General features: G+C 38.2%; 2 protein-coding genes across 5 annotated transcripts in view; both read right to left on the reverse strand.

Annotated features, from left to right (window-relative positions):
- Window positions 1-16,367, reverse strand: part of PGGT1B (protein geranylgeranyltransferase type I subunit beta) — a 51,806-nt gene extending 35,439 nt beyond the window's left edge. For 3 of the 4 annotated variants that reach the window (XR_014838587.1, XR_014838586.1, XM_003123848.7), the window contains exons 1-2: window positions 16,202-16,367; window positions 9,790-9,908 (exon numbers count right to left, since the gene is read on the reverse strand). Coding sequence is in view for 1 of the 4 variants with exons in the window: in XM_003123848.7 (XP_003123896.3) it covers window positions 9,790-9,908; window positions 16,202-16,341 (259 nt within the window). In the remaining 3 variants the exon portion in view is untranslated. Of the gene's footprint in view, window positions 1-9,785; window positions 9,909-16,201 lie in introns of all 4 variants that reach the window. The other variant, XM_085014320.1, reaches the window with a different exon arrangement.
- Window positions 16,368-19,439: 3,072 nt separating this feature from the next.
- CCDC112 (coiled-coil domain containing 112) overlaps window positions 19,440-25,476 on the reverse strand; it is a 36,151-nt gene continuing 30,114 nt past the window's right edge. The window contains exons 8-11 of the mRNA XM_085011726.1: window positions 22,981-23,394; window positions 21,514-21,609; window positions 20,368-20,486; window positions 19,440-20,170 (exon numbers count right to left, since the gene is read on the reverse strand). Of these exons, the coding sequence (XP_084867852.1) occupies window positions 20,140-20,170; window positions 20,368-20,486; window positions 21,514-21,609; window positions 22,981-23,394 (660 nt within the window). The 3' untranslated portion in view covers window positions 19,440-20,139. The remainder of the gene's footprint in view (window positions 20,171-20,367; window positions 20,487-21,513; window positions 21,610-22,980; window positions 23,395-25,476) is intronic.

Consider the following 25,476-nt stretch of genomic DNA (forward strand, 5'->3'; position numbering starts at 1 on the left):
AGCATCTTCCCCCATTAACAAAAGGAATTATTTAACAAACAATAATATTTTATTTAATGGTGATAACGATTTATTACTCAATGAATTTTATTACACTTACAGTTGTACACTGACCATCAAAACCAAATTTTACAGTGTTTCCATCCCAAACCCCCAGTGCATCCCCCTACCCCTCAGGTGATAATTATTTTGATGAACATAGTTCTTATCTTTCCTAAAAACTTTCCAATTGGTAAGCCATTTAATATATAATGAGTCATAAAAAGGCTTATACCCAGAGTTCCCATCGTGGCTCAGCAGAAACGAATCTGACTAGTATCCATGTGGACGCAGGTTCAATCCCTGGCCTCGCTCACTGGGTTAAGGATCCAGTGTTGCTGTGGCTGTGGCATAGGCCAGTGGCTACAGCTCTGATTCAACCCCTAGCCTGGGAACCTCCATATGCCATGGGTGTGGCCCTAAAAAGACAAAAAAAAGGCTCATACCCTTTGACTTGGTAATGATGCACTTGAGAATCTACTCCAGTAAACTTCAAATGTGAGATAGTGATATATGCACAGAAACACTTGCTACAGTATTATGAAGGTTAAAAACTGTGAAGTGTCACAGAAGTCCAAGAGATTAATTATACTAAATCTACCAAAAGGAACATTGTACCTCTATTAAAAGTAATGCTGAGGAAAAACCATGTAGCAACACGGAGAACTGCATATGATCAAGTTAAGAGAAAAAGCAGGATACAAAAATATGTGTATTATAATTAAGCAAAGTGTGTTTATTATCAAAGTTCGGAAGGGAATAAAGTAATATTTTGTGGGATGATATGCATAAAGGTGAATTTTGTTCTCTGTGTCAGTCATTGTTGTCATTACAAATTACCACAACTTAATGACTTTAAACAATGTTCATTTATTATCTCACAGTTCTATAAGGTCAGAAGTCCAGGGCAGGTCTCATCAGGCTAAAATGAAAATGTTGCTAAGGCTACATTTCTTATTGGAGGCTCTGGGGAACAATTTGCCTACAAGTTCAATCAGGTTGTTCAGCAGAACCAAGTTCCTTGCAGTTGTGGGCCAACAGTCTCCATTCCTTTGCTAATTGCTGGCCGGGGGTCCCCTTAGCTCCTGGCAGCCACTCATGCCATTTTTGCATCTGGGCCCTCGTATCTCAGAATTAGCAAAGAGGCTCTACTCTTTCTTATGCTTATTCTCTCTGGCATCCCTTTCTGCACTTCTCAGCCCCTTTTCATTGCATTTCTCTTGACTCTTCCGCCTTCTTCTCTATTAAGGGGTCAGGTGATCACACTGAGGCCGTATATATAAAACACCCAAAAATAAGCTCCATATTTTAAAGTCCGCTAATCAGTAACCTTAACTTCATCTGCAAAATCTGTAATACTTAGTGTTTGACTGAATAACCAGGGAACAGGAACTTTGGTGGGGGCTGGGGGGAACATCTTTAGAATTGTGTCTAATACTTCTTCCATATTTCATACTGGATATAATACTGTACTTTTAAAATCTAAAAATAAATCATCCCTTCCTTACCAAGTCATGGATGCCTTTATCCTTCTACCATTAAGTGTTTTAATTCCTCCTTAATTAGGGGAGTGATAATGTCAAAAGGTATTTCCCAGACCCAGTATTTTATCTGATGCCTAAAATGTTTCCATATTATGACTTAAAATTTTGAAATCAGTTTTCCCCCCTTAGGGACTGCCTTTTTAAAAGTTAACGCTTTTTAGCTACTGACTGCTGATGGTCCTCTACGAAAATCCAGTCCTATTTCTATTTTTAATAGAAGAAATCTCTGATCCCATGTTTCCAGTCTGAGTCTATTACTTCCCTTGGGAAGCATTTCTGGAACCCCCCCCTAAGTTAGAGATTTCTGCCAGGCCTTTAAACAGAGGCTGACATATATTAAGAGTTAAATAACTATGCTTCTGAATGGAATTATTTTCTTAGAAATAAATGAATAGCAGTTCTATTTGCTCAATTAATAACTTTTCTGAAAAGCAACCAAAATACTGATGCTCAAAAATACCACACAAGGTTAGGAGACTGTGCCGTGGACACCTGGCATCAAACACAAGATCCTCTTTTTATTATCAGCACTGTGTTCTAGAAGCAAGTAACAACCTCTGTGAGCTGGTTCCCTCCATTTCTGAACTAGGAACAGTGACAGACTTCAAGCAGTATCTAGCGGGGTTCCTCTAAAGATTAAAGGGTATGTTTAGATTGTGTTTAGCACAGTGACTAAGGCGCAATAAATAGTAACCAGTTACAGGAATTCCCATTGTAGTGCAGTAGAAACAAACCCGACTAGGATCCATGAGGATGCAGGTTCGATCCCTGGTCTTGCTCAGCGGGTTAAAGATCCAGCATTGCTGTGAGCTGTGGTGTAGCTCGCAGATGTGGCCTGTTTCCCATGTTGCTGTGCCTGTGGCTATGGCATTGGCCAGCGGCTACAGCTTCGATTTGACTCCTAGCCTGGGAACTTCTATATGCCACAGGTACAGCTCTAAAGAGAAAAAAAGAAAAAAGAAAAAAGAAAAAAGAAAAAAAAATGAGTTAGATTTTATCAGAAATGAAATATGAGGAAATTAACAGCTCTTGTTATAATTTAACAAGGGCTGTTTTCTTTAAAAAAAAAAAAAAAAGGCCTTTTCTTCTCTTTTCAAAAGAGAGTACATATTGTCACCTTAAAAAAATTCATTGGGCAAGTCCTTGTGGTTACTGTCAAGATTTGTCTGCTATTGTGTATTCCTTTGTAATTGTAGTAAGGTAACCTATTCATGATAATTATTACAGTATAAACATGCAATTTATTCCAAATTTACAACTAGAGGCAGGGTAAAGCTTAAACTTCTTTGGAGGTTATTAGATAGCACCATCTAGTGTTTCTTTTTTTTTTTTAAAGTGATGTTTATTTATTTATTTATTTATTTTTTGTCTTTTTGCTATTTCTTTGGGCCGCTTCCGTGGCATATGGAGGTTCCCAGGCTAGGGGTCCAATTGGAGCTGTAGCTGCTGGCCTACACCAGAGCCACAGCAACACGGGATCCGAGCCGCATTTGCAACCGGCACCACAGCTCACAGCAACGCCGGATCGTTAACCCACTGAGCAAGGGCAGGGACCAAACCCACAACCTCATGGTTCCTAGTCGGATTCGTTAACCACTGCACCACGACGGGAACTCCCCCATCTAGTGTTTCTATTCAGCAGTAACCAAGCAAACAAAGTATGGTTTGGCTGATCAAGAGAATCAAGTATAGTTCTAAAATATACAGCTGCTTCTAGGTCCTAACCCCGGGCCACATCAAAACCCTCAGAGTAGGTCCTAGACAATCATCTACAAGAAAGAAAAACAATCCCTGTTTGATATGCAGTCAGAATTGAGAACCACTTATTTGGTGAATGAATGCATCTATGAAATCGAACTAGTTTACCTCGTTCTATGAAAATACTTTAGACAGTTGTATATCATAAAAACCCAGGTTACTTTAAAAAATGAAGTTGAGAAGTTCCCGTCGTGGCACAGTGGTTAATGAATCCGACTAGGAACCATGAGGTTGCGGGTTTGGTCCCTGCCCTTGCTCAGTGGGTTAACGATCCGGCGTTGCTGTGAGCTGTGGTGCCGGTTGCAAATGCGGCTCGGATCCCGTGTTGCTGTGGCTCTGGCGTAGGCCAGTGGCTACAGCTACAATTCGACCCCTAGCCTGGGAACCTCCATATGCCGTGGGAGCGGCCCAAAGAAATAGCAAAAAAAACCACAGAAAACAAAAAACAAACAAACAAAAAAAAAAGAAGTTGAGTAGATGGAAAGAAAAGGAGAAGCAGCAAAAGCAGGAACATGTACATGGCTATTATGTGTATAATGCACATATGTGTATTTATATGTGAGTATGTAGAGGGATGGGTTATTAGAGAATATAATGTGTTCAGCTATCAACTATAAGGAAAAATAATCCCTTGATCACATGCCTGTACATGAAAGATAATTATTAAGTTATAAAGCGGACTTCTGCCTGATGACTGGGTCCCATTTCACTTTACAATTTAGGATTCTACCTTTTTTTTTTTTTGTCTTTTTGCCATTTCTTGGGCCGCTTCTGCGGCATATGGAGGTTCCCAGGCTAGGGGTCTAATTGGAGCTGTAGCCACCGGCCTACGCCAGAGCCACAGCAACGCGGGATCCGAGCTGAGTCTGCGACCTACACCACAGTTCATGGCAACGCCGGATCCTTAACCCACTGAGCAGGGGCAGGGATCGAACCTGCAACCTCATGGTTCCTAGTCAGATTCGTTAACCACTACGCCACGACAGGAACTCCTAGGATTCTACTATTAAGCTCACAATAAACACCAACTGTATGTCAAGCACCATAAAAACAGTGCATTTAGACATTCTCTAAAAAACAAAGAAAATGGTTATAAACCAGTACAATGCAAAACTTTAATGAGAACTTTAGGAGTTCCTTCGTGGCTTGGTGGATTAAGGAGCTGGCATTGTCATTGCCGTGGCTTTGGTTATTGGCTGTGACATGGGTTCGATCCCTGGCCTAGGTTCGATTCTTTTACATGTCATGGGCATGGCCAAAAAAAGAGAGTTTTACACGATTTATTTTAATCAGCAGAGTTACATTTACTTTTCATAAGAAGAAAGTAATGTACTTCCCTTCAAGAGAAAATTTTATTGTGAAAGATAAAGTAAAAATACATAAAAAATTAAAAGACAACTCTTGGGTTAAAATATCACCACACTATTAATTGCGGTCATGCTGCCTGAAAAGAATCCAAAACTTGATTTGGTCATTTTCATAACTTTCTAATCCTCATTTTGAAAGTTAGGTTTCTGCACTAAGCGAACAGAATTCAAATGAGGAATTTGGCAATTTTATACTGTAAAAATGGACATTTATATTTTACAGCTATAGAAATAATTCCTCACAGGTATCAAGGAACACAAGGTTTCCTAATAAAAGGACACCGTGCACAACACCTTGTTTCAGGATGTCAAAAGAGACCCAAAGTAAATAAAACATTCTGTAGCTTAAAAAAATTTTTTTTAATATCTATTTTCTAAATGTCACAGTAGGATCTAGGTCAGTTAAACAGAAGGTGGGTGGGAGACTTTCTTTCATAGAGATTAGAAGTGTAATAGTGTTTCACCCAACAAAATAGTAAATTAAGAATTTGGAAATGCAGGAAGACTGCAAAAATCTGTTGTAGAGCCTACAGATATGTGACTAGGTACATGCAGCTGGGGACAGAAACCAACCAACCACTATGAGATTATCTTTGCAAAAAATTCTTCATCTACAATGCTTCCCAAATAAATGCTCTGTAACTTCTAAAATGTGTAACATGTTCAATTCAGCCACATGAAACTATACTTATATTTTTAGCATGTTATTTTAAAAAGGTAGCAGTCTGACCGAAAGTCTACTAAAAATATTAAATCATTAAACATTTTACCTTTTAATATTAAACCACCTTATCTATATTTCTAAACACTTAACCCAAATGTTTTATAAGCTCTGCTATGGGACAGATAATAGATTTATTTTCCTTTGTAGCCATAAGACAATTTCAGAATTCTCATTAAAAAAAAAAAAAGATCCCTATCTCACAGAAAAGCCTATGTGATAAACATAGCACCTATTGCACTGGATCCGTATTAGAAAAATTGAAAATTAGGAACAGAAAATCGTATTCTAATTATACCTTTAGTATTAACTAGCTATAATACTGTGGACAAATTATTATTCTCCTGGGATCCTAATATCTTTATTTGTAAAATGATGGATTATATAACATTCCTTGTTTGATTCTAGCTCCAAAATTCTCTGGTTGTGCCCCTGATTAGAAAAGGCAAGATACAATTCCCAGCCCGATCCCTGTGTTTCCTAAATATTTGCTGATGCTGATGAGCAGGGCCCCAACCCTCCAAAGGTCTGACCACATACTTATTACTAGAATACCACTAGGGTCTTTACAACCGTGGAATTAAGTGGAAGGTCAGGGTTAATTACGATTAAATATTCACAATGTACTTAAGTGCCATACATGATAGTCTCCACTAGGGACCTATGTAACTTCAACTGTAAAGCAGCACTGGGACTTGGAGTCAGAAGCCAAGGATTTTACTCTGACTCTATTACTTAACATCTGTGTGTGGCCTTAGGCAGGTCTCTTAATCACTCTGCCTCTCACTTTCCATTTCTGGGGAAGGCAGATTAGAGAAAGAACAAATTTGATGATGTGCCTGATAGTGCTTTGAAAATTATAAAGTATTTAAATAATGCACAGTACTATTTCTGCCATTAGCAAAATATCAGTATTTTCGTTATAGCCATATAAATTGGTTTAGTTTTTATTTTTGTTGTGTTCTGAAGAGAGCTAAGGATTTTTTTAACTTGAATTTTTAAATATAGAAACATATTTACTGTAAGCATTTAAACAATGCAGATATTTAGACTAAAACTAAAATACCATATCCTGCCATTTCCTACCTCTGTTCCCATCTACTTCCTCTTCTACAAAGATGATGAAGGCTTTTAGAGTTTTTTTCTACACATGGATGTTCACAGGTTTTTAAAACAAAGCACTCCTGTCAATGTTATTTATCATTTAACCATATAAGATAAACAGTTTCATGTCAGTACATACAGATCTATCTCAAGCACTTTATTATTGCACAGTTCTTTTTATTAGACCATAATTTATTTAACTTTTTCATTTTGGTGGATATTTATTTTGTTTCTAATTTACCACTGCATCAAACAATGCCAAAAGAAACATTCTTCTACACAGATTTTTGTACACATGTATTAGTTTCTGGAGGTTATCAACAACTTATCATAAACCTAGTGGCCTTAAAGAACAGAAATTTATTCTCTCTTAGTTCTAGAGCCCAGAAGTCTAAAATCAAGTTGTTAGCAGGGTTGGTTCCCTGTGGAGGCTCTGACGGAAAATCCACTTGATGCCCCTCTCTTAGTTTCTGGTGGCTTAGGGCAGTCCTGATGCTCCTTACCATGCTGAGCCTCCAATCTCTGCCTCTGTCTTTACGTGGCCTTTCCCTGTGTCTCCGATCTCCCTCTCCTCTCTCCTTTAAGGACAGCAGTCACTGACCTTGAGATCCTTACTTAATTATACATGCAGAGACCCTGATTCCAAACCTGGTCACATTCTGAGGTTCTGGTGGATATACCTTTTGGGCACCATTACTCAACTAACTACAGCATACATGAGAATATGTGAGGGTAAAATATTATACTGCTAAAATGCTCTTCCAGAAGTTGCAGTAATTTTCACTTACAGTGAAAGAATAATGAGTTACAGAAAGCACATTCTATTCAGTCAGCAAATGCCTTATAAATGAGAATATGTCTGAGAAGCCAGCGGACACACTAGGCTAAACATGAAAATACAGAAAGGAGGAACAGTAAAGTAGGAAAAGGTTCAGGTAATTTAGCAGTCCAAGCAAATTTTGGTGCTCTAGGTACCAAAATGGAAAAGAAATGTAAGAGAGATGCATCTCCTACCTACTGGATGTTTACAATTCAGATGTAAGCAAAAATATTTTAAGCAATAGTAGAGCAGCAGTGACTGAAAAAAATAAGAAATTAGCAATAGGCTTCAATTCAATCAAGTCCATGGAGCTGAAAGTATAAAGAGAAAGAGAATTCTGATGGATCTCAGAAGAGATGGCGAGTATCAAACCTAATTCAAAAAATTTTCCAAACTTTCATCCAAGTACAACAAACAGCTCAATGAACATTTGCAAAGTAAACTCACCTGTATGACCAGCACTCAGCTCAAGAAAAGGTACATAACTAGCATCCCAGGAGCACTGTTTCCTTCTTGCCACTGTCCTGTTGCTCAAATTGGTTTCACCTACTTCTTCTTCTTTTTTTTTTTTAATAAATAGAGTAATACACCATATACATCTTTATCTCAAACTGTGTTTGTGACATTCATTCAAATTTTGGCATATAGGTCTAGAATGTTCTTTCCCTTTACTGGATACTATTCCCTTGTGCGAATGCTAATACATCATTTACCTATTACAGCAATGACGGATAGCTTGTATACTCCTACTTCTGGTTCCTGTGAAAAATACTGCTATGAACATTCTACTACATATCTTTTGGTGAACACTTTTTTATCTTTTTTGTTCGTTATGTACTAGGGAGTAGAATTGCTAGCTCAAAGAATACATATATGTTCAGTTTTAGTAAATATTGCCAAATAATAGCTGTAAAATAGTAGTTGTAGTTGTATGGCATTTTCATCAACATTTGCCATTTTCCAGCTTTTTCGTTTTGGCCATTCCAGTGAGTATGCTGCAAACACTATTAGGGAAAATATGAAAGTTCAGATAATAGTCAGCAAAGCTCTTACAACAAAAGATCAAATAATGGAAAAAGTAAGAAATCTTTGAAAAGAATATGGTTATTAATTAGCTCTATCATGAAGTCAACGAATAGTTCTTAAAAGTGGACAAAAATATTAAAAAAGGCAGAAAGTAGGAAATACAGCGAATAAGTGATTCGTGTCCTGGTAATTGTAACCAATAGCATGAGTTCTTTCACTAAAATGCTACGGTCACTATATTTCTAGAAAGATAACAATTATTTTATTCTAAAGAAATGAGTCTCATAAATATCTTCTAAAAATAACATAAAATATATTTTAGCAAAAACTTATAGTTTTCCCACGCACCACAATGTATAAACTTCTATTTGTAGTATGATAAATATATGTTTAAGAAACTACACTGCATAACTTGATCAGGACATGTATTTTCAGTAAACAAAAATTATACAAAATCTGTAACAAATTTGTAAAAATGATATAGAAACAAAGATCACAAACCTCAAGAACAATCAAGTAGGAAGCCACAAACTACATTTAACAGCATCTGCTGAGATCAAAGCTGTTTTTCTTTCTAAATAAAGCTTTAGCTTATTATTTCCTTGAAGTTCATCTGGGCGAGATTTATACATGATTACTCCAACCAATGAACCACACCGTTAATTTATAAATGCAACTCTTAAAAGAAAGGTAAGTGGTGACAGATAAAAACTGTATGATTTTCTGGGAGTTTATTTGCTTGATCTAATTCAATTCAAGGTTAGAATTTCTAATATTTATAAGTTAAATCAATCATAGGTATTTTACATTTAATGGAGTGACCAACAGAGTCTATAAAATGTATTCTTTTTAACTGATCAGTAATTTATGAATTTTGATAATTTACTTAGTTGATCAGAATGTATAAAGTTTGAAGAAGTATAAAAATGATTGAAGTATAAGTAAGAGCTTTAAGAAACCCTTAAAGAAATGCTAGTGGAACATTAGAGGGAAATCAGCCAAGAGACTGAAATGAAACTTTTTGATGATCAAGAGCTTTTCAGTCAAGTGACAAAAAGACTGGTTAGGAAAGAAAAATAGAGTGAATGCTACAAAATCAAGCAAACATAAATATGGAATACAAGTAATCAACACGCAGTTGTCAACATGGAGGTCCACCGCTTAGCATGGTGCACAACTGTGAATCTCCGCCTAACCCTAGACATCCCTAAATTGTTCTCTCCAGAGATTAACGATTAGACTTGGTTGGCATTGTGTCTGAATAGAAAGGGAATACTGCATTACAAACAAAACACATATGAATAAAATATGTTAACAGTTGATTAAAAATACTAAGATTTCCAAGTCCAACACATGGTATGCCAGGTAAAACTAGTCACACTAAAAATAAAATGCTAAAAACTCACTCACTGTCTTCTGTGGGAAGGACCTGCAGGGAGTAAATCCACTCTATTATATCATCTTTGTTGACCACATCTAAGGAGTCCAACATGTCCAGCCCAGAGAGCGCAAAAAACGCGATAGTCAACCTAAAAGACAAAAAATAGAAAATTCCATCTTAACTATCAAACCAGTGAAGTCTGTTTGATTCAGAAGAATAATAAACTCATTCTAATTTTACAATAATTTAAATAGCCTCAACTTGCAGAAGCCAGAAAATCCAACTTATTCTTATAATTTAATAATATCAATCAAAGTTTTGTGGGTTTTTTTTTGTCTTTTTAGGCCAGACCCATGGCACATGGAGGTTCCCAGGCTAAGGGTCCAATCTGAGCTAGAGCTGCCAGTCTGCAATAGCCACAGCAAAGCAGGATCCAAGCCATGTCTGCAACCTACACCACAGTTCACGGCAACGCCATATCCTTAACCCACTGAGTGAGGCCAGGGATCAAACCTGAAGCCTCATGGTTCCTAGTCAGATTCATTTCTGCTGCATTACAACGGGTACTCCCTGTGTTAATTTTGAATAAAGAGACATTTAAGGGTTAAGAAACCAATCCTACTCAACTGAAGTATACATGAATTCACTGAAGTCAGTTTATGAACAACCTGAAGACTAAAAGCAGATTTGAAAAAGAGAATTCGGGAGTTCCTGTAGTGGCTCAGTGCTTTAAGAATCTGATTGGTAGCCATAAGGATGCGGGTTTGATCCCTGGCCCTGCTCAGTGGATTAAGAATTTGAGTTGTTGTGAGCTGTGGCGAAGGCCAGCAGGTGCAGCTCCAATTTGACCCCTAGCCTAGGAAATTCCATATGCTAGCTGCAGTCCTAGAAAAAAAAAAAAAAAAAAAAAAAAAAAAAAAAAAAAAAAAAAAAAAAAAAAAGCAAAAAAAAAACTACTTAAAAATCTCAAATACTGGAGTTCCCATTGTGGCTCAGTGGTAACAAACCTGAGTAGTATCCATGAGGATGGGAGTTCAGGTCCTGGCTCCGCTCAGTGGGTTAAGGATCTGGCGTTGCCATGAGCTGTGGTCTAGGTTGCAGATGTGGCTCGGATCCTGCGTTGCTGTGGCTGTGGTGTAGGCCGGCAGCTGTAGCTACGAATCAACCCCTAGACTGGAAACTTCCATATGCTGCAGGTGTGACCCTAAAAAGAAAAAAAACTTGTATACTTAATTATTAAAGGCTTTTTTTCAAAGTCCAGCATTTTCAACCCGTAGCAGCTGAAACTAAGGTTTACAGGATTAGCACAACTACAGTGAAAAGCTTATTTACCAAGTTCAGCACCCAGCAGTGGCTGACAGACAGAACCAAGAAGTTAATTTGAAGCAAACATCCAGCCCCCTTCTACCAAAGGATAATAACAAAGTAGGGTGTTATGGTGCGTAGATGACTTCTGCTTGGGGTAGAGACTGCCAGGCAACTTGAACTGGTGCAGGCATCCAGAGGGGGTGATCTGGCTAACATGTGCACCCAAAACCAGGTCAGTCAGGTTATTACTACTTCTTTGAAGTACATCTACCTGGTCTCTTGCTTTCTTCTTTTCCTGGAACTGAACTCTGAGTCTGTAGCCTGAAAAACTGAAGTAAGATATGTCTTCCTGTCCCTTCTCCTACTCTGGAAAGTATATACAAGATGTTTATCTTACATGGATGAAGAAGTAACATCCCCTTGCCCTTCCCAAATCAAGTAGTTTAACTAGTGGGTCACTCTGCAGGTAGAAGGGGTAAACTAAATGATGTTTCCAGAAGAACTCTAGTTTTTAAGGACAATTTTTGTTCAGACTTAAGAGAATGGCACAAAAGAAACAAGAATTAAATAGAAACAAAAAAAGGAAAAATAGTTTGTGCAGTGGAAAAAAGAATAGAGCCATACTACAGTCTGATCCTTGATTATGAGTTTAAACTGTGCATGATTTTTTTTTTTTCTCAGTAAATACGTATTTCAGTTGCAGAATTTCAGAATTTCAGAGGGTCTCACCTGGAATTTTCTACCGTGCACCTCAGTGCCCCTAGCCCTCAAACCATTCAAGGGGTCAACTGTAATAAGGTTTTTCTAAGCCACTAAATGAGTATTGTACCATCGGGCCAGAGTAGGTGACTGACCATTTGGGAGTATATTAGAAACACTGGTTTATGGGAGTTTACTAGATTCCCAAACTTTGGATTACTTGCCCTGCCCGTTTTTTGTTCAAATCTCTTTACTGACATCTACAAGTGTCTTTTTAAACGTCCTGCCTAGATCTAAGGTGGGCCTATAGCCAAATCATACTGTACATTAAGAAATAAGAACACAGGAGTTCCCGTCGCAGTGCAGTGGTTAACAAATCCGACTAGGAACCATGAGGTTGTGAGTTCGGTCCCTGCCCTTGCTCAGTGGGTTAACGATCTGGCGTTGCCGTGAGCTGTGGTGTAGGTTGCAGACGCAGCTCGGATCTCGCGTTGCTGTGGCTCTGGCGTAGGCCGGTGGCTGCAGCTCCGATTCGACCCCTAGCCTGGGAACCTCCATATGCCGTGGGAGCGGCCCAAAGAAATAGCAAAAAGACCAAAAAAAAGAAATAGAAACACAGATGCTGAATAAAACTGGTAATATTAGAAATGAAGAGAGAGCCTTATAGGATACATTGAAAAGAATCATGAAGTTAAAATACATAGCCATAGAGCCTCCAATAAGTACTTTGGAATGAATGAAGGAAAGACTCATTACTTCTAGAATCTTAAGTCTACCTTTTACTTGCAATATTTTGAAATAGCTGATTCATCCTACAAATAACTTCAAGTACAGTCACACATTTTTGGAATTACACAACATGCAAAATAATTTTTAAAAAGAAATGTTTACTGAACATCCACTAAACTGGATGTCATGACAAAAATAAATAAAACAAACCTCCTAAACTTAAGCAAGTTAAACTAGGGGGGAAAAATGACTAAGGAGCTATATGGAGGTACTAGTACAGATATTATCTTCTTCCTTTTTTTTTTTTCTCTCTTACAGCCACATCTGCAACATATGGAAGTTCCCAGGCTAGAAGCTGAATCAGAGCTGCAGCTGCTGGCCTACACCACAGCTACAGTAAAGGCAGATCCAAGCTGCATCTGTGACCTATGCTGCAGCTTGTGGCAACACCAGATTCTTAACCCACTGAGCAAGACCTCAGATTGAACCTGCATCCTCACAGAAACAATGTCATTGTCCCTGCAGTGGCTTGGGTTGCTGCTGTGGTGCAGGTTCAATCCCTGGCCTGGGACCTTCCGTATGCTGTGGGTGTGGCCAAGGTGGGGGTGAGGGAGAACACTTGACAAAGCTCACAATCTAAAGTCTCTATTCACTTGAGTTAACTAGTAGCTGTCCCTTTCCAGAACTCAACATAAAAGAAAAAGCAGAAGTGAAACAACGAAAAATATACCTTTAAACATTCATAAAGCCACTGCTATAAGGAGTTCCCACAGTGGTACAGTGGGTAAGAATCTGACTGCAGCAGTTTGGGTCACTGCGGAGGCACAGTTCGATATCAACCTTACAATGTGGATTAAAGGATCTGGTGTTGCTGTGGCTCAGATTCAATCCCTGGCTCAAGAACTTTCATATGCCACGGATGCGGCAATTAAAAAAAAAAAAGGCCACTGATACTAGAAAAATAAAAATGTCTTTTTATTGGTCAGGTTAAAAGAAACAGGGAAATAGAGTTTTGCCAAAACGGTGGGCCAGAAAGTAAGTGTCTTAATGTCTGGTTCAATGTTAGCTTTCCTAAGAGTCAGCTGTTTCATATCTATCAGTAAAAAGAAGTGAATACTGGAATAACTGATTTATTGCTTTAATACCATATCCCCATACCCAGATACACGGAAGGCCCTCAATAAATGCTTGTGGAATTGAACTATAATACTAGATAAGAATTATGACTTAGGAGTTCCCATTGTGGCTCAGCAGATGTACGAAACAACTAGTATCCATGAGAATGTGGATTTGAGCCCTAGCCTTGCTCAGTGGGTTAAGGAACTGGTGTTTCCATGAGCTGTGGTATAGGTTGCAGAAGTGGCTTGCATCTGGCATTGCTGTGGCTGTGCTGGCAGCTGCAGCTCCAATTCGAATCCTAGCCTGGGAATTTTCCCATGCCACAGGTGTGGTCTTAAAAAAATATTATGACTTAGGTAACATATTGTTTTAAAACCCCACTGTTAATAAAAATTTTGTGACCAGTTACCTTTGCTTAAAAAGTTGGAACTTCTTTACAAGCATTTTAAAGTCAATTGTGAATCACATCACCCCAAGAGGACTTAATATTGAACTAAGAAAAGTAAAGACTGTGAATCAGGAAAGAGAAAAACTGAGTAACTTTAAAAAATCACTATAAAAATTGGTGTATTTATGTACAGATTGTCCCAAATGGAGTTATTAACTGAGCCATTAAAAAAACCCTCCAAAATGATAAAGCATATTTAAGGGACAAACATGAGGCATAAAAAAGATATAACTAACATCTCCTAAACAGTGCACTGTGATATTATATATCTCTCATCTAATACACAATACTTGGTAAAGATCTAAGATTATAATAAAGTTATTAAATCATTGTTAAATTAGTTGTTTAATCAGAAAATTTTTGCTACTTTACTCATGCTATAAGCAGGATTACAGTTTACTGTCAACATGCATTAGTCTATATAGTTTTGTCCTGGCTGAATTTTAAAGAACAGACCAAACACACTGGCATTTTGAAAATGCAACCTGAGACCAATGATAACTACAAGCAAAGTTCAATTGTTAATGATCAAAATAGGATGATTTTTTTTAAATTCAAATGCTCTAAATCTACATAAAATTAATCCCCATAAAATATGTGATATATCGATATATTTCTAAACATCCTGTATTATTACAGTCAACATACTCTGAGTTTTGGAAATGTTAATTTTGGTCTAGTACGTTCTCTGCTAGTCAATCAATACTTATGGGTGGAGAAAGGAATATAAATGATGTTTCACTTTTTCTTCAGCAAAAGTCTGTTCATCCTTCAGGGCTCTGCTCACATTATTCAATAAACACGTAGTTACTGCTTTCTCTTATGCCAGATATATTTCAAAGTCCTAGTGCAAAGCTGTTCGTTCAGTAGGACTTTCTGAGATGCTGGAAATGTTGAAAAAGAAACAAAAGCCACTGGCCAATGTGGTGATTGAGCACTTGAAATGTAGTATTACTGCAAACAGAGGAAGTGAATTTTTAACTTGATTTGATTTTAACTAATTCAAATTTAAATAGCCTAATGTGGCTAGTGGCTACCAAACTGGATGGGGCAACCCTGGTGTTAAGGAGGTAAACAAGGGAGACAAAAATCTTGCCTCCATGAAGTTTACAATCCAGTGTGAAAGATATTCAACAAATAAGTCAGTAAATATATACTTTCAAGTGGTGACTGGAAGTGGTCTCTTTTGGAAAGGGTGATTAGGGAAGGCCCCTCTAGGGAAATCTGGGCTAGGAACCTACCCTATTGAAACTGCTTGCTTGTCTGGTTCAGCTGTCCTCCAGCACCCGCCGTAACAAATACCTCTTGACCATGTTATGAAGAAATAATCTATAAAACTTCCCAAACTGACCCGGTCATGCAGCGCTCAAAATATACCAGAGACTCAGTTAAGAAAATACGGAAAGAGATTAGAGCAAAACCAATTTGCTCTCTCTTCCAAACCAGTCTCATGCAGCTTTGGAATCTCACTTCAAAACACAGCAATGCAGAGCAAAGATCGCCTCCTCCTTTCATTATTCTCATTGCCAGACTTTTACTCTGAATGACTAATTCACAGTTTCTTAGCCTACTCCAACTCACAAGGCTCTTCCAAATAAACTTTAACAGGCTGCTTATAAGCAACACCGCACCTCTTTCATCAATCCTATCATGAGATGTACAATTCCTGAAAAGTTCATATCTACGCAAACCTTAGAGGTTTGCTGCCGCTCCTATACGCTGAACACCATACAGGCACTCAATTAAGACTCAACGGCTTTATAGAGGAAAGAAAAGCACAGCGAAGATTATCTACATAAAATACGATGACAAACACTTTTTTTCCTTTTTTATCGGAAGTGAGGTCAAAGTGACTCATATAGGCTGAGAGAAGGGATAAAAAAGGAAGCTCCCAGTTGACAGGAAAAAAAAATGTGAAGTGAAAAGGGCGGAAACTGGAGATTCCAAAAGCCCTCGACTCGCAGCTCCCTTCATTCCTACCGCCGTAGCTTGGGAGTGAGGGTGACCGCAGGCCGGCCGGAGAGGGGAGGCAGTGAATGGTGGGCGGCGCCGCAGCCCCCTGCTGCCACCCACTTAGCCGTCTTCCTCCATTGCTCCTGGAGCCGGGCCCCGTGCTGGTCCCGCTGACCCCCAGTTACCTGCTGGTCTCAAGCGAAGAGTAGCGCTCCGGCAAGACTTGGAGGCAGCGCTGGAAGAACCGCACGTGCCGGTCCCGCAGGAAATCCAGCCGCTCTCCGTCACCGCTCCCAGCCGGCCGCTCGTCCTCCGTGGCCGCCATGCTGCTACGGAAACGACGTCCACTGCGACCCGGAAGCAGTTGGCGCGCGGCGCGAAGGAAACCCGAAGGGCGGCCACCGCGTGGCAGGTGAGGAGGGGGCGTGCGCCTGCCCCTGTTCTTCCCGGTAATGGAGACTACACGCTGTCAACACAATGCCTCATGCGGCGCGTTCTCCCTCCGTAGCGCACAACCAGCCTTTTCTACTCTAAGCCCCAAAGGTTTGGAAACACCTTGCAGGCCTTGTAAAATGCAGCCCACAGATCCACAAATCTTTGCAGAACTTTTATCGTGGGGGGAAGTGTAAGGTCAGTAGCTTCAAGTTCACTTTGAGAAAAATCACGGCCCTAAAGAACACGAAGATGGTATATATGAAAACGGGGATGAGTCAGTATAAATTTGTCAACAGACTCATTTTCGGAAGCCACAGTTTTAAGCTGAACGGAGAGCGAAATTAAACCTACAAATCAATTAGAGATAGACAAATGCTTATTAAATAATTACCAACGCGATGAAAGTTAAGACTTCCTAGTATCATTTTCTTTTACGAGTCTTAAAAATTTTACTCTTTGAGTCAGGATCATCCAGGATCAATGCAGCATAAATTTGCAATAGCAAATATGCTCAACGTGTTCTCCAACTACGCATATGCTAAAAAATGAAAAGAAACATGTGCTTCTAGCTATTTTTTTCAAAAAGAGGGATTTAAGTTGCTTCAGCCATATACTATTGCCTTTAAAAGTTCACAAGGCAGTCTTGGGGTGGGGGGTGAATCTGCCCTAAGGATCAGGCCTGAATTGGCTTTTTGTAATCAAGTAATAGTTTAGGTATAATTTAAATGCTAGCTTTCTTAGAAAATGTTTCTCTTAAAAAACTACCACGTGGACTGGAGTTATCCTATTTCACCAATCCAAAGCATCTTGTATAAAGCATCTAGTATAACAGGTACTAGTAACTATTCACAGGTATTCCTGCATGTAACAAATATTGCATTAACAAACTGCCAAGTAAGGGCAAAGGGCTGTCCTTGGTGCTTCCCTCCAAATATGGGGGCAGTCTTTGCCTTGTAGGTATGCCCAGTCTAGAGGAGTTTTCACTGCATGATTACAATGAAGATCTGGCTTTCACTTAAAACTTATCCATCACTAAGTGTTTGAAAATGTTCAAGGTGAAGTCACATTACACACGCTGAACTTACTAGAATCCACTATGCTCACTCTATATAAGCTCAGAAAGACAATCCTATTTAACCTAGCCCTTTAAGGGAAGCCAAATAGTTCACCTCATTCTCAGCAATCTGATCCAAATCTTGTGGAAATACTTCTGTGGTGAACTCATTGAGACATGATATACTGTCTAGGTAATTAACCATCCACCTTTTCCTGGGTGATTTTGATTAAATGGGATTTTTGACATCATGTGACAGAACCTAACCCCCACATAAAATGTCACTGTACATTATTGGCCAAGAAGTACAAGGCTTCAAAGTATAGGAATGATAGAGTATCTATAAAATTGAATATTATTTAGCCATTAAGTGATAATGTTTGAATTATATAGAAAGAAAAAAATATATGTGATGTAATGTTAAGCAATTATAGTATCTAAAATGTACTCTGAGACTAGCTGTTTAAAAACAGGTAGGTATGTTTTTTGAAAAAGTTACCTTAGGGTAGTGGAATTATGGGTGCTTTATAACATTTTTCCTTTAGTGTTTTTTTCTAAATTTCTTATTAATACACTTCTTAATCCAGTATAAGAAATGTTTATTTACATACCTTCTGTGAGCTGGCAACTGAAGACATTATTGTGTTTATTCTGTATCGTCTATATAAAAGATTCATAAATTCCTCATTTATTTTAGATTCAGTTAGAAGGACTACCTTCTTCAAAATACTTTCATACTTTATTTAAAAAAATAAAAAAATAAAAAGCCTTAAGAATCACATCACCCCCCCCCCAAGGCTTTCCGTAAAGCTGTATTTGTGTATAACAAAAAACATGTTAGAAAGCAATGCCTGAGAAACCTTTCCTTTTCTGTATCTTGTTGCTGTTGAATTCTATTTTATTTTTATTTTTCATCTTTTTGAACATGCCCATGGCATATGGAAATTCCTGGGCCAGGGATCCAACTCATGCCACAGTAGTGACTTGAGCCACAGCAGTGACAATGCCAACTCCTTAACCCACTGAGCCAGAGAGGAACTCGTGAATTCTGCTTTTAAATTTCCTTGACTTGTTCTGTATTTTATTTCTAAACTTCCTCAAAGCATTTAAAAAAGTTAAGGAGAACAAGTACAACAAATAAAATGGGCATTTCTGATTAATGATGTTTTATGTTAATTCTCTTATTTTGCACCAATAATTTTATAATCAGAATTTAGCTTCTAAAATTTGGAAGCCATCTACTTTGAATTAATTGTGAAATAAGAAAAGGTTTTGCTCAGTACTCATAGTAAATTTCTGAGTGATCTAACCTAAAGGTATCAAATTACAACTAGAGATACTCTTAAAAGTTATAAGAAATGAGTTTTTTATATTTATTATGTATATGATACCATTGGGAACCAAGATTATTTTTAATATGAAAAACTGAGTCAAATTATGTTAAACTGTGTTTTCATTTACAAAAGTTTGGAAACTTTAAAATTAATCCTTTGACTATATATATTAGTTTAGCAATTTTTTTTTTTTTTTTTTTTTTTTTTTTGTCTTTTTGCCTTTTCTAGGGCCGCTTCCCGCAGCACATGGAGGTTCCCAGGCTAGGGGTCTAATTGGAGCTGTAGCCACCGGCCTATAACAGAGCCACAGCAACTCCGGATCCAAGCTGCATCTGCAACCTACACCACAGCTCACAGCAACGCCAGATCCTTAACCCACATAGCAAGGCCAGGGATCCAACCTGCAACCTCACGGTTCCTAGTTGGATTCGTTAACCACTGTGCCACGACGGAAACTCCAGTTCAGCAATTTTAAAACATTTTAAATACCACCAAGAGAAATCACAGTACTCTAAAGCCAGCTTATTTCAGATGACGTTTTAAAACGTCTTGGTATTTTGAGACAAAAAAATCAGAAAGGAAAACTGCATCAGCCAGGAATATGTGAAAGACACAAAGATTTTATAAATATGTCAAGTCCAGAAAGGCTGAAAGGAAATCTGGAATAGCTGAAGGAAACCAAAAAGATATCAATAATACAAATAATAGGGTATATACGAGTTAAGAGGCATAGTTTTAAAATAAATATTCTCTATATAAAACAAAGCATGCTTCAAACAATACAAAATGTTTGTTACACAAAAATGTTTCGACAAACTACCAATCTCTTAAACTTAGAAAAAGCACTAACTTATTTCATAACTTAAAAAAAAAACTCTTGAGATTCTTGTTACTCAAGCTCATTTAGCTCCATTTATAAATGTTACAAAATTTTGGTTTAAAAATGTCACTCTGATTGTCTCAAATTATTTTGCTGTGCCATGACAAAAACAAAGAATCTTTGAAATGTTTTTTAAGTAAAAGTATTTAAAGGAAATAGTGTTTCTAACATAAACTTATTCAAAGAACTTTTACAATAACAGGCCAACTTTTACATTAAATACCCTCTTAGTATAAACAGGAAATACTAATGGTAATGCCACATGGAACTTAATACTCGCCAATTCACAGACAACACAATAATCAATCTGACTAGGCTAGTGATATTTAAAGAACACGGTTAGTCACTCTCTCTTCCTATTACTGAATATGCTAATATTCTCATCAACTGAACGCCAATTTCATTATCCTATGTTCTTTTCTAAAATCCTTGTCTCCAGGTTGGAATAGCCCTAAGGAGAAGAAGAGAAGAGCAAGTATAAATACATAGGAATTTTTTAAAGTACCAATTAAATGTTAACATTTAAAAAGTATATAGATTTGCTTTTTATTATAAAATATAATATACATACACAAATTGCAATAAAATATAAAAATTTCAGCTTATTAAATTCTTATAGAGTGAATACCCATTCTAACTCCTTTGTACCTATGTGGGAGATGCAGAAGTGGCCCAGAGCCTGTTGGTCCTATCTTTTTGGTCCGTTCTTCCCAACCTTTGGTAGGTTTGTAAAGCCTAGAAGGATCTCTACTGACATTGTTTTCAACCTGTAATCAGAAGTAAAATGAATGCCAGTTAATTTATATGAACTATTAAAGTTTGTACTTGTAAGATCCTTCGTAATAGCAAGAAGTTTTAAGAAAAATACTTAAAAAAAAAAAAAAAGGAGTTCCCGTCGTGGCGCAGTGGTTAACGAACCTGACTAGGAACCATGAGGTTGTGGGTTCGGTCCCTGTCCTTGCTCAGTGGGTTAACGATCTGGCATTGCCGTGAACTATGGTGTAGGTTGCAGACGTGGCTCGGACCCCGCGTTGCTGTGGCTCTGGCGTAGGCCAGTGGCTACAGCTCCGATTCGACCCCTAGCCTGGGAACCTCCATATGCCATGGGAGTGGCCCAAGAATTGGCAAAAAGACAAAAAAAAAAAGAAAAATACTTGACATTGTAAGTCAGGTATACGCCAATAAAACTTTAAAAAAAATATTTGATATTAGCTAAATAATAAAACTGTTAATAACCACTTAAGTAAACTTCCAATTATTCTTATATAGCTAAAATAAAATTTGGATTGCATCAATCTATTAATAAACTGTTAATATATTTTTTCTAGTTCAATTATTTAATCCTACTTATACTATTGTTCTGTTTTTTCCTACTTCTATCATGAAGGAAATGTAATGCAGCAAAGTATGAGACAATAAATTTAAGATAAATAACCACCAGAAAGTTCTTTGTTTTACCCATGAGCCTCACCAGTACCTTTTTCACCGGTGAAATTAAACAGTGCTTATTGCTGCCATAGGTCTAAAATATAGGCTCATATAGGAAGAATGAAGAAAAGAATGAAGAGGAGGAAGAGAGAAGGAATTTAGGGTAAAAGCAGAGGAGGTGCTTATATTGTGAAATAGCAGAATTAAAAAAATAGTTGCTTAAATGGTACCAAGTTATTTTTTAAAGTATGTAAATAAATATTAAATAAAGGAGATATAAAGAAAATGGATTTTATGTTTGTATCCTTACAAATCAATGAATTAGGATAATAACAATGAAAATAAATTAATCTCAGTACAAAATACCTTTTCTTTTAATTTTGCCAGTTTTCTTTGTTTTTCTGCCTTTTCATCTTCTTTTGATTGTCTGTCTAGAATTTTCATTTCAAGTTTATGTAAATCCTAAAAGACATATACCAACAACTAAGATAACATTAAGAAAGTAAAATTAGCTAGAATTTGTTTCAAAGTTTAGTTGCTTGTAAGTAAAATTAAATTACCTTAACTATCAATATTCCTCTAATATCAACTCTTCCAACAAAAGGTAAGAAGTTTATTTTCTCTGAATATAAATGTAATACAAGCACATCTTTTCTGAATCACTTTCTTTTCGATGTTTATTGTTTTTTAATGGTTCAATCTAAAACTTGTCTTTTGATAGGTGATTTAGCCTATTTTCGCTATCAATACAGATATGCCTGGTTTTAGATCTCTCAAATTATATTTTCTGTCTCACAGTTTTTATTTTCTAAGTCTTTTATGTAAACTGCTTGCCTTTTTAGGGGGGGAATCTTTTGTTATTTAGGGAAATGTTTATGTGTGAACTAAAAGAAATCTGACTAGTAAATTTTTTTTGCCTTTTTTTTTTTTATACTTCCCTTAAGTTTTTGCTTTATGAGTATGGCTTCTATGTATTCTGATGCATTTAACAATTGATAAGTTACCTCTCATTTGAACTCTTTTTCATCTTCAAGTACCCTTCCTTGTCTTTTTTTTAAAATACATTTGACTAAATTCCACTTTGATAAGATTGTAGCTTCCTTCTTTGATTAGGGTTTTTCTTGTATACATTTGTTTAAAATCACCTATAATTCTCTCACCACTAACCTTGATTCCTTTAAGTATACACTGAGTATCTACAATTTACTAGACCCTAGGGTAGATTATGACTCAAAAAGGACAAAACCTGTGCTTTCATGGAGCTTACTTTATGGGAGGGAGATGGACAGTGAACAAGTAAGCAAATCACCTATAGGGAAAAGCCAGTCGGTTCGGTAAAGAAGACAAGACATTCATGGCCTGGCCTATGGCTACCTTTCCAGCCTTGTTTCCCACGGGTTCCCATCTCCCACCTGATGCCGAAGAGTACTGAACCGTCCTCTACAAACCACTCTGTCATGCTGTTCCTGCTGCTAAGAAAGTGCTCCCCTTTCTTCCCTCTTTCTTCTCTTCCAAGACTCAACCCAGGTATCACCTTCTCTGTCACACTCGGAACTCAAGCTTCTCTCCTTGCATATCCACCTTCGAAAGTTCTCTGTCCACACCTCAGTCTTCACAGTGTTTATTTACCACATTATACTGAAGTCCCTATTTACACACAAGTCTTTCCCACTAGACCATAATCTACTAGAAATCAGAGTACAGCCTACTTATTTTAGTAGGTCCAGGCCTGATATATAAGAAGCACTGGATTAATTTTTGCGGAATGGAACCTGAAAGTAATACCTCCATGAGTTAGTACTGAAAAATTATTTAGGAAATGTATTTACTCACTCTTTCTTGAAACCTGGAAATTTCATCGGCAGCAGTTTTCCTTTTTTCTGCCTTTTCTGTCTTTTCCCTTATCTCCTTTTCAAGTTTCAGAAATTCTTCCTGTTCTTTCTTCTGCTGGGTATATGTTTCTAGCAGCAGTTTTAGTTTACACTGACGTTGGCGCTCTTTCTGCTGCTTTTTCTCTTTCTCTTCCTCTTCTTTCAACTGGGAAGCACATTTCATTGACATTTCTACACTTTTTTGTTTTTTCCAAGCTTCAATGGCCAATTTCTGTTTCTTTCTTTGTGCTTCTTTTTGCTTTTGATTATCTTCCTGTTTGTTATGAAAAAGCACAGGTATATTCTCTGCCTTTTCCTTCAACTTAAAAATGTCCTCCTTTTTTTGCTGCTTTTTAGCTTTCCAATTCTGAATAGACTAAATGGTTAAAAAGAGACAGCAAGAGGAAATACTTGTAATAACCAAAAACATTTAAATACAACCTCAAATCCATCTTTCTAGAAAGAACAGTGATTGCAGAATGTTGGCTACTGAGTTTTATAATTTTTTTTTTCTTTTTAGGGCTGCACCCCTGACATTTGGAAGTTCCCAGGCTAGGGACTGAATTGGAGCTATAGCTGCTGGCCTATGCCACAGCCACAGAAATGTGGGATCTGAGCTGTGTCTGTGATCTACATCACTGCTCACGGCAACACTGGATCCTTAATCCACTGAGCAAGGCCAGGGATTGAACCTGCATCCTCATGGATACTAGTCAGGTTCAATTCCACTGAGCCACAATGGGAACTCCAAAAATGTCTTTATTTATTTAGTCTTTTTGTCTTTTCTAGGCCCGACCCACAGCACGTGGAGGTTCTCAAGCTAGGGGTCTAATTGGAGCTGTTGCTGCCAGCCTATGCCAGAGCCACAGCAACGCAAGATCCAAGCCGTGTCTGTGACCTACATTGAAGCTCACAGCAACGCTGGATCCTTAACCCACTGAGCGAGGCCAGGGATTGAACCCGCAACCTCATGGTTCCTAGTCGGATTCGTTAACCACTGAGCCACGACAGGAACTCCCCAAAATGTCTTTTTTTAGACAATGCATTTTTTTCTACCTTTGTTTGTAAAAAATTTAATATATATATTTTTTTTCATAGCCGCACCTGTGGCATTTATAAGTTCCTGGGCCAGGGGAGTGAATCCCAGCCACATCTGGGATCTGCACCACAGGTGTGGCAATGCCAGATCCTTTAATCCATTGCACCAGGCCAAGGATTGAACCCACACCTCCAGTGACCCAAGCAACTGCAGTTGGAGTCTGTCTTTTTTTTTTTTTTTTGGTCTTTTTAGGGCCTCACCTGCAGCATGTGGAGGTTCCCAGGCTAGGGGTTGAATTGGAGCTACAGCTGCTGGTCTGCACCACAGCCACACCACCACCAGATCCAAGCCGCATCTGCGACCTACACCACAGCTCATGGCAATGCCGAATCCTTAACCCACTGAGCAAGACCAGGGATCGAACCTGCATCCTCATGGATACTCGTCAGATTTATTTCCACTGAGCTACGACGGGAACTCCTGCAGCTGGATTCTTAACCCACTGTATGCCACAGCAGAATCCCCTTAATGTAGCTTTTAAAACACTAAATGATGGCTTATATCTTTGGCCTTTCTCTTCCTTTCTTTTTTCTACTTTTTCTTTTGTCTTTTGTATTTTCAGGGCTGCACCTACGGCATATGGAGGTTCCCAGGCTAGGAGTCTAATCAGACCTACAGCTGCTGGCCTATGCCACAGCCATAGCAACACCAGATCCGAGCCACATCTGCGACCTACACCACAGCTCACAGCAACACCGGAGCCTTAACACACTGAGCAAGGCCAGGGATTGAACCCACAACCTCATGGTTCCTAGTCGGATTCATTTCTGCTTCGCCACGATGGGAACTCCTTTCTTCCTTTCTTAGACCCAGGTATGCAAAGACTGCACTTCGTGAAAAATCTTCCCTCCCTTTACCTCCCCTAATGGTTAGGGGGAACGTCCCTTTCCTCTGATCGTTTCACTTCTGCTTCCAAATCTTCTTTCTAGGCTTAGAATCTTTTCTGAGTGCCCTATCTAGTCAAATATCAGAAGAGGAATTAAAGTGGCATAGTTGAGAGTATGTGCTTTAAAGCCAGGTATTTGGGATCAAATCCTGGCTTTGCCATTCACTAGGTGTGTCTCTGGATGAGTCACTGAATGTTTCTGTCCCCATTTTGCTCATGTGTAAGTGACAGATAGCACTTCTCAAATAGGGCTGTTGTGAAGATTAAATAAATCAGTGCCTGGCACACAGTACCACATAAGCACAAAAAAGGATAAATAGGAGTTCCCGTCGTGGCACAGTGGGTAACAAATCCGACTAGCAACCATGAGGTTGCAGGTTCGATCCCTGCCCTTGCTCAGTGGGTTAAGGATCCCACGTTGCAGTGAGCTGTGCTGTAGGTTGCAGATGTGGCTCGGATCCCGTGTTGCTGTG

The sequence above is a fragment of the Sus scrofa genome, chromosome 2, assembly GCF_054392235.1.
Source record: "Sus scrofa isolate SSC_HxYL_T2T_F1_AM1 chromosome 2, Sscrofa_HxYL_maternal_Yorkshire_Landrace_v2.0, whole genome shotgun sequence".
NCBI classification, from domain to species: domain Eukaryota; kingdom Metazoa; phylum Chordata; class Mammalia; order Artiodactyla; family Suidae; genus Sus; species Sus scrofa.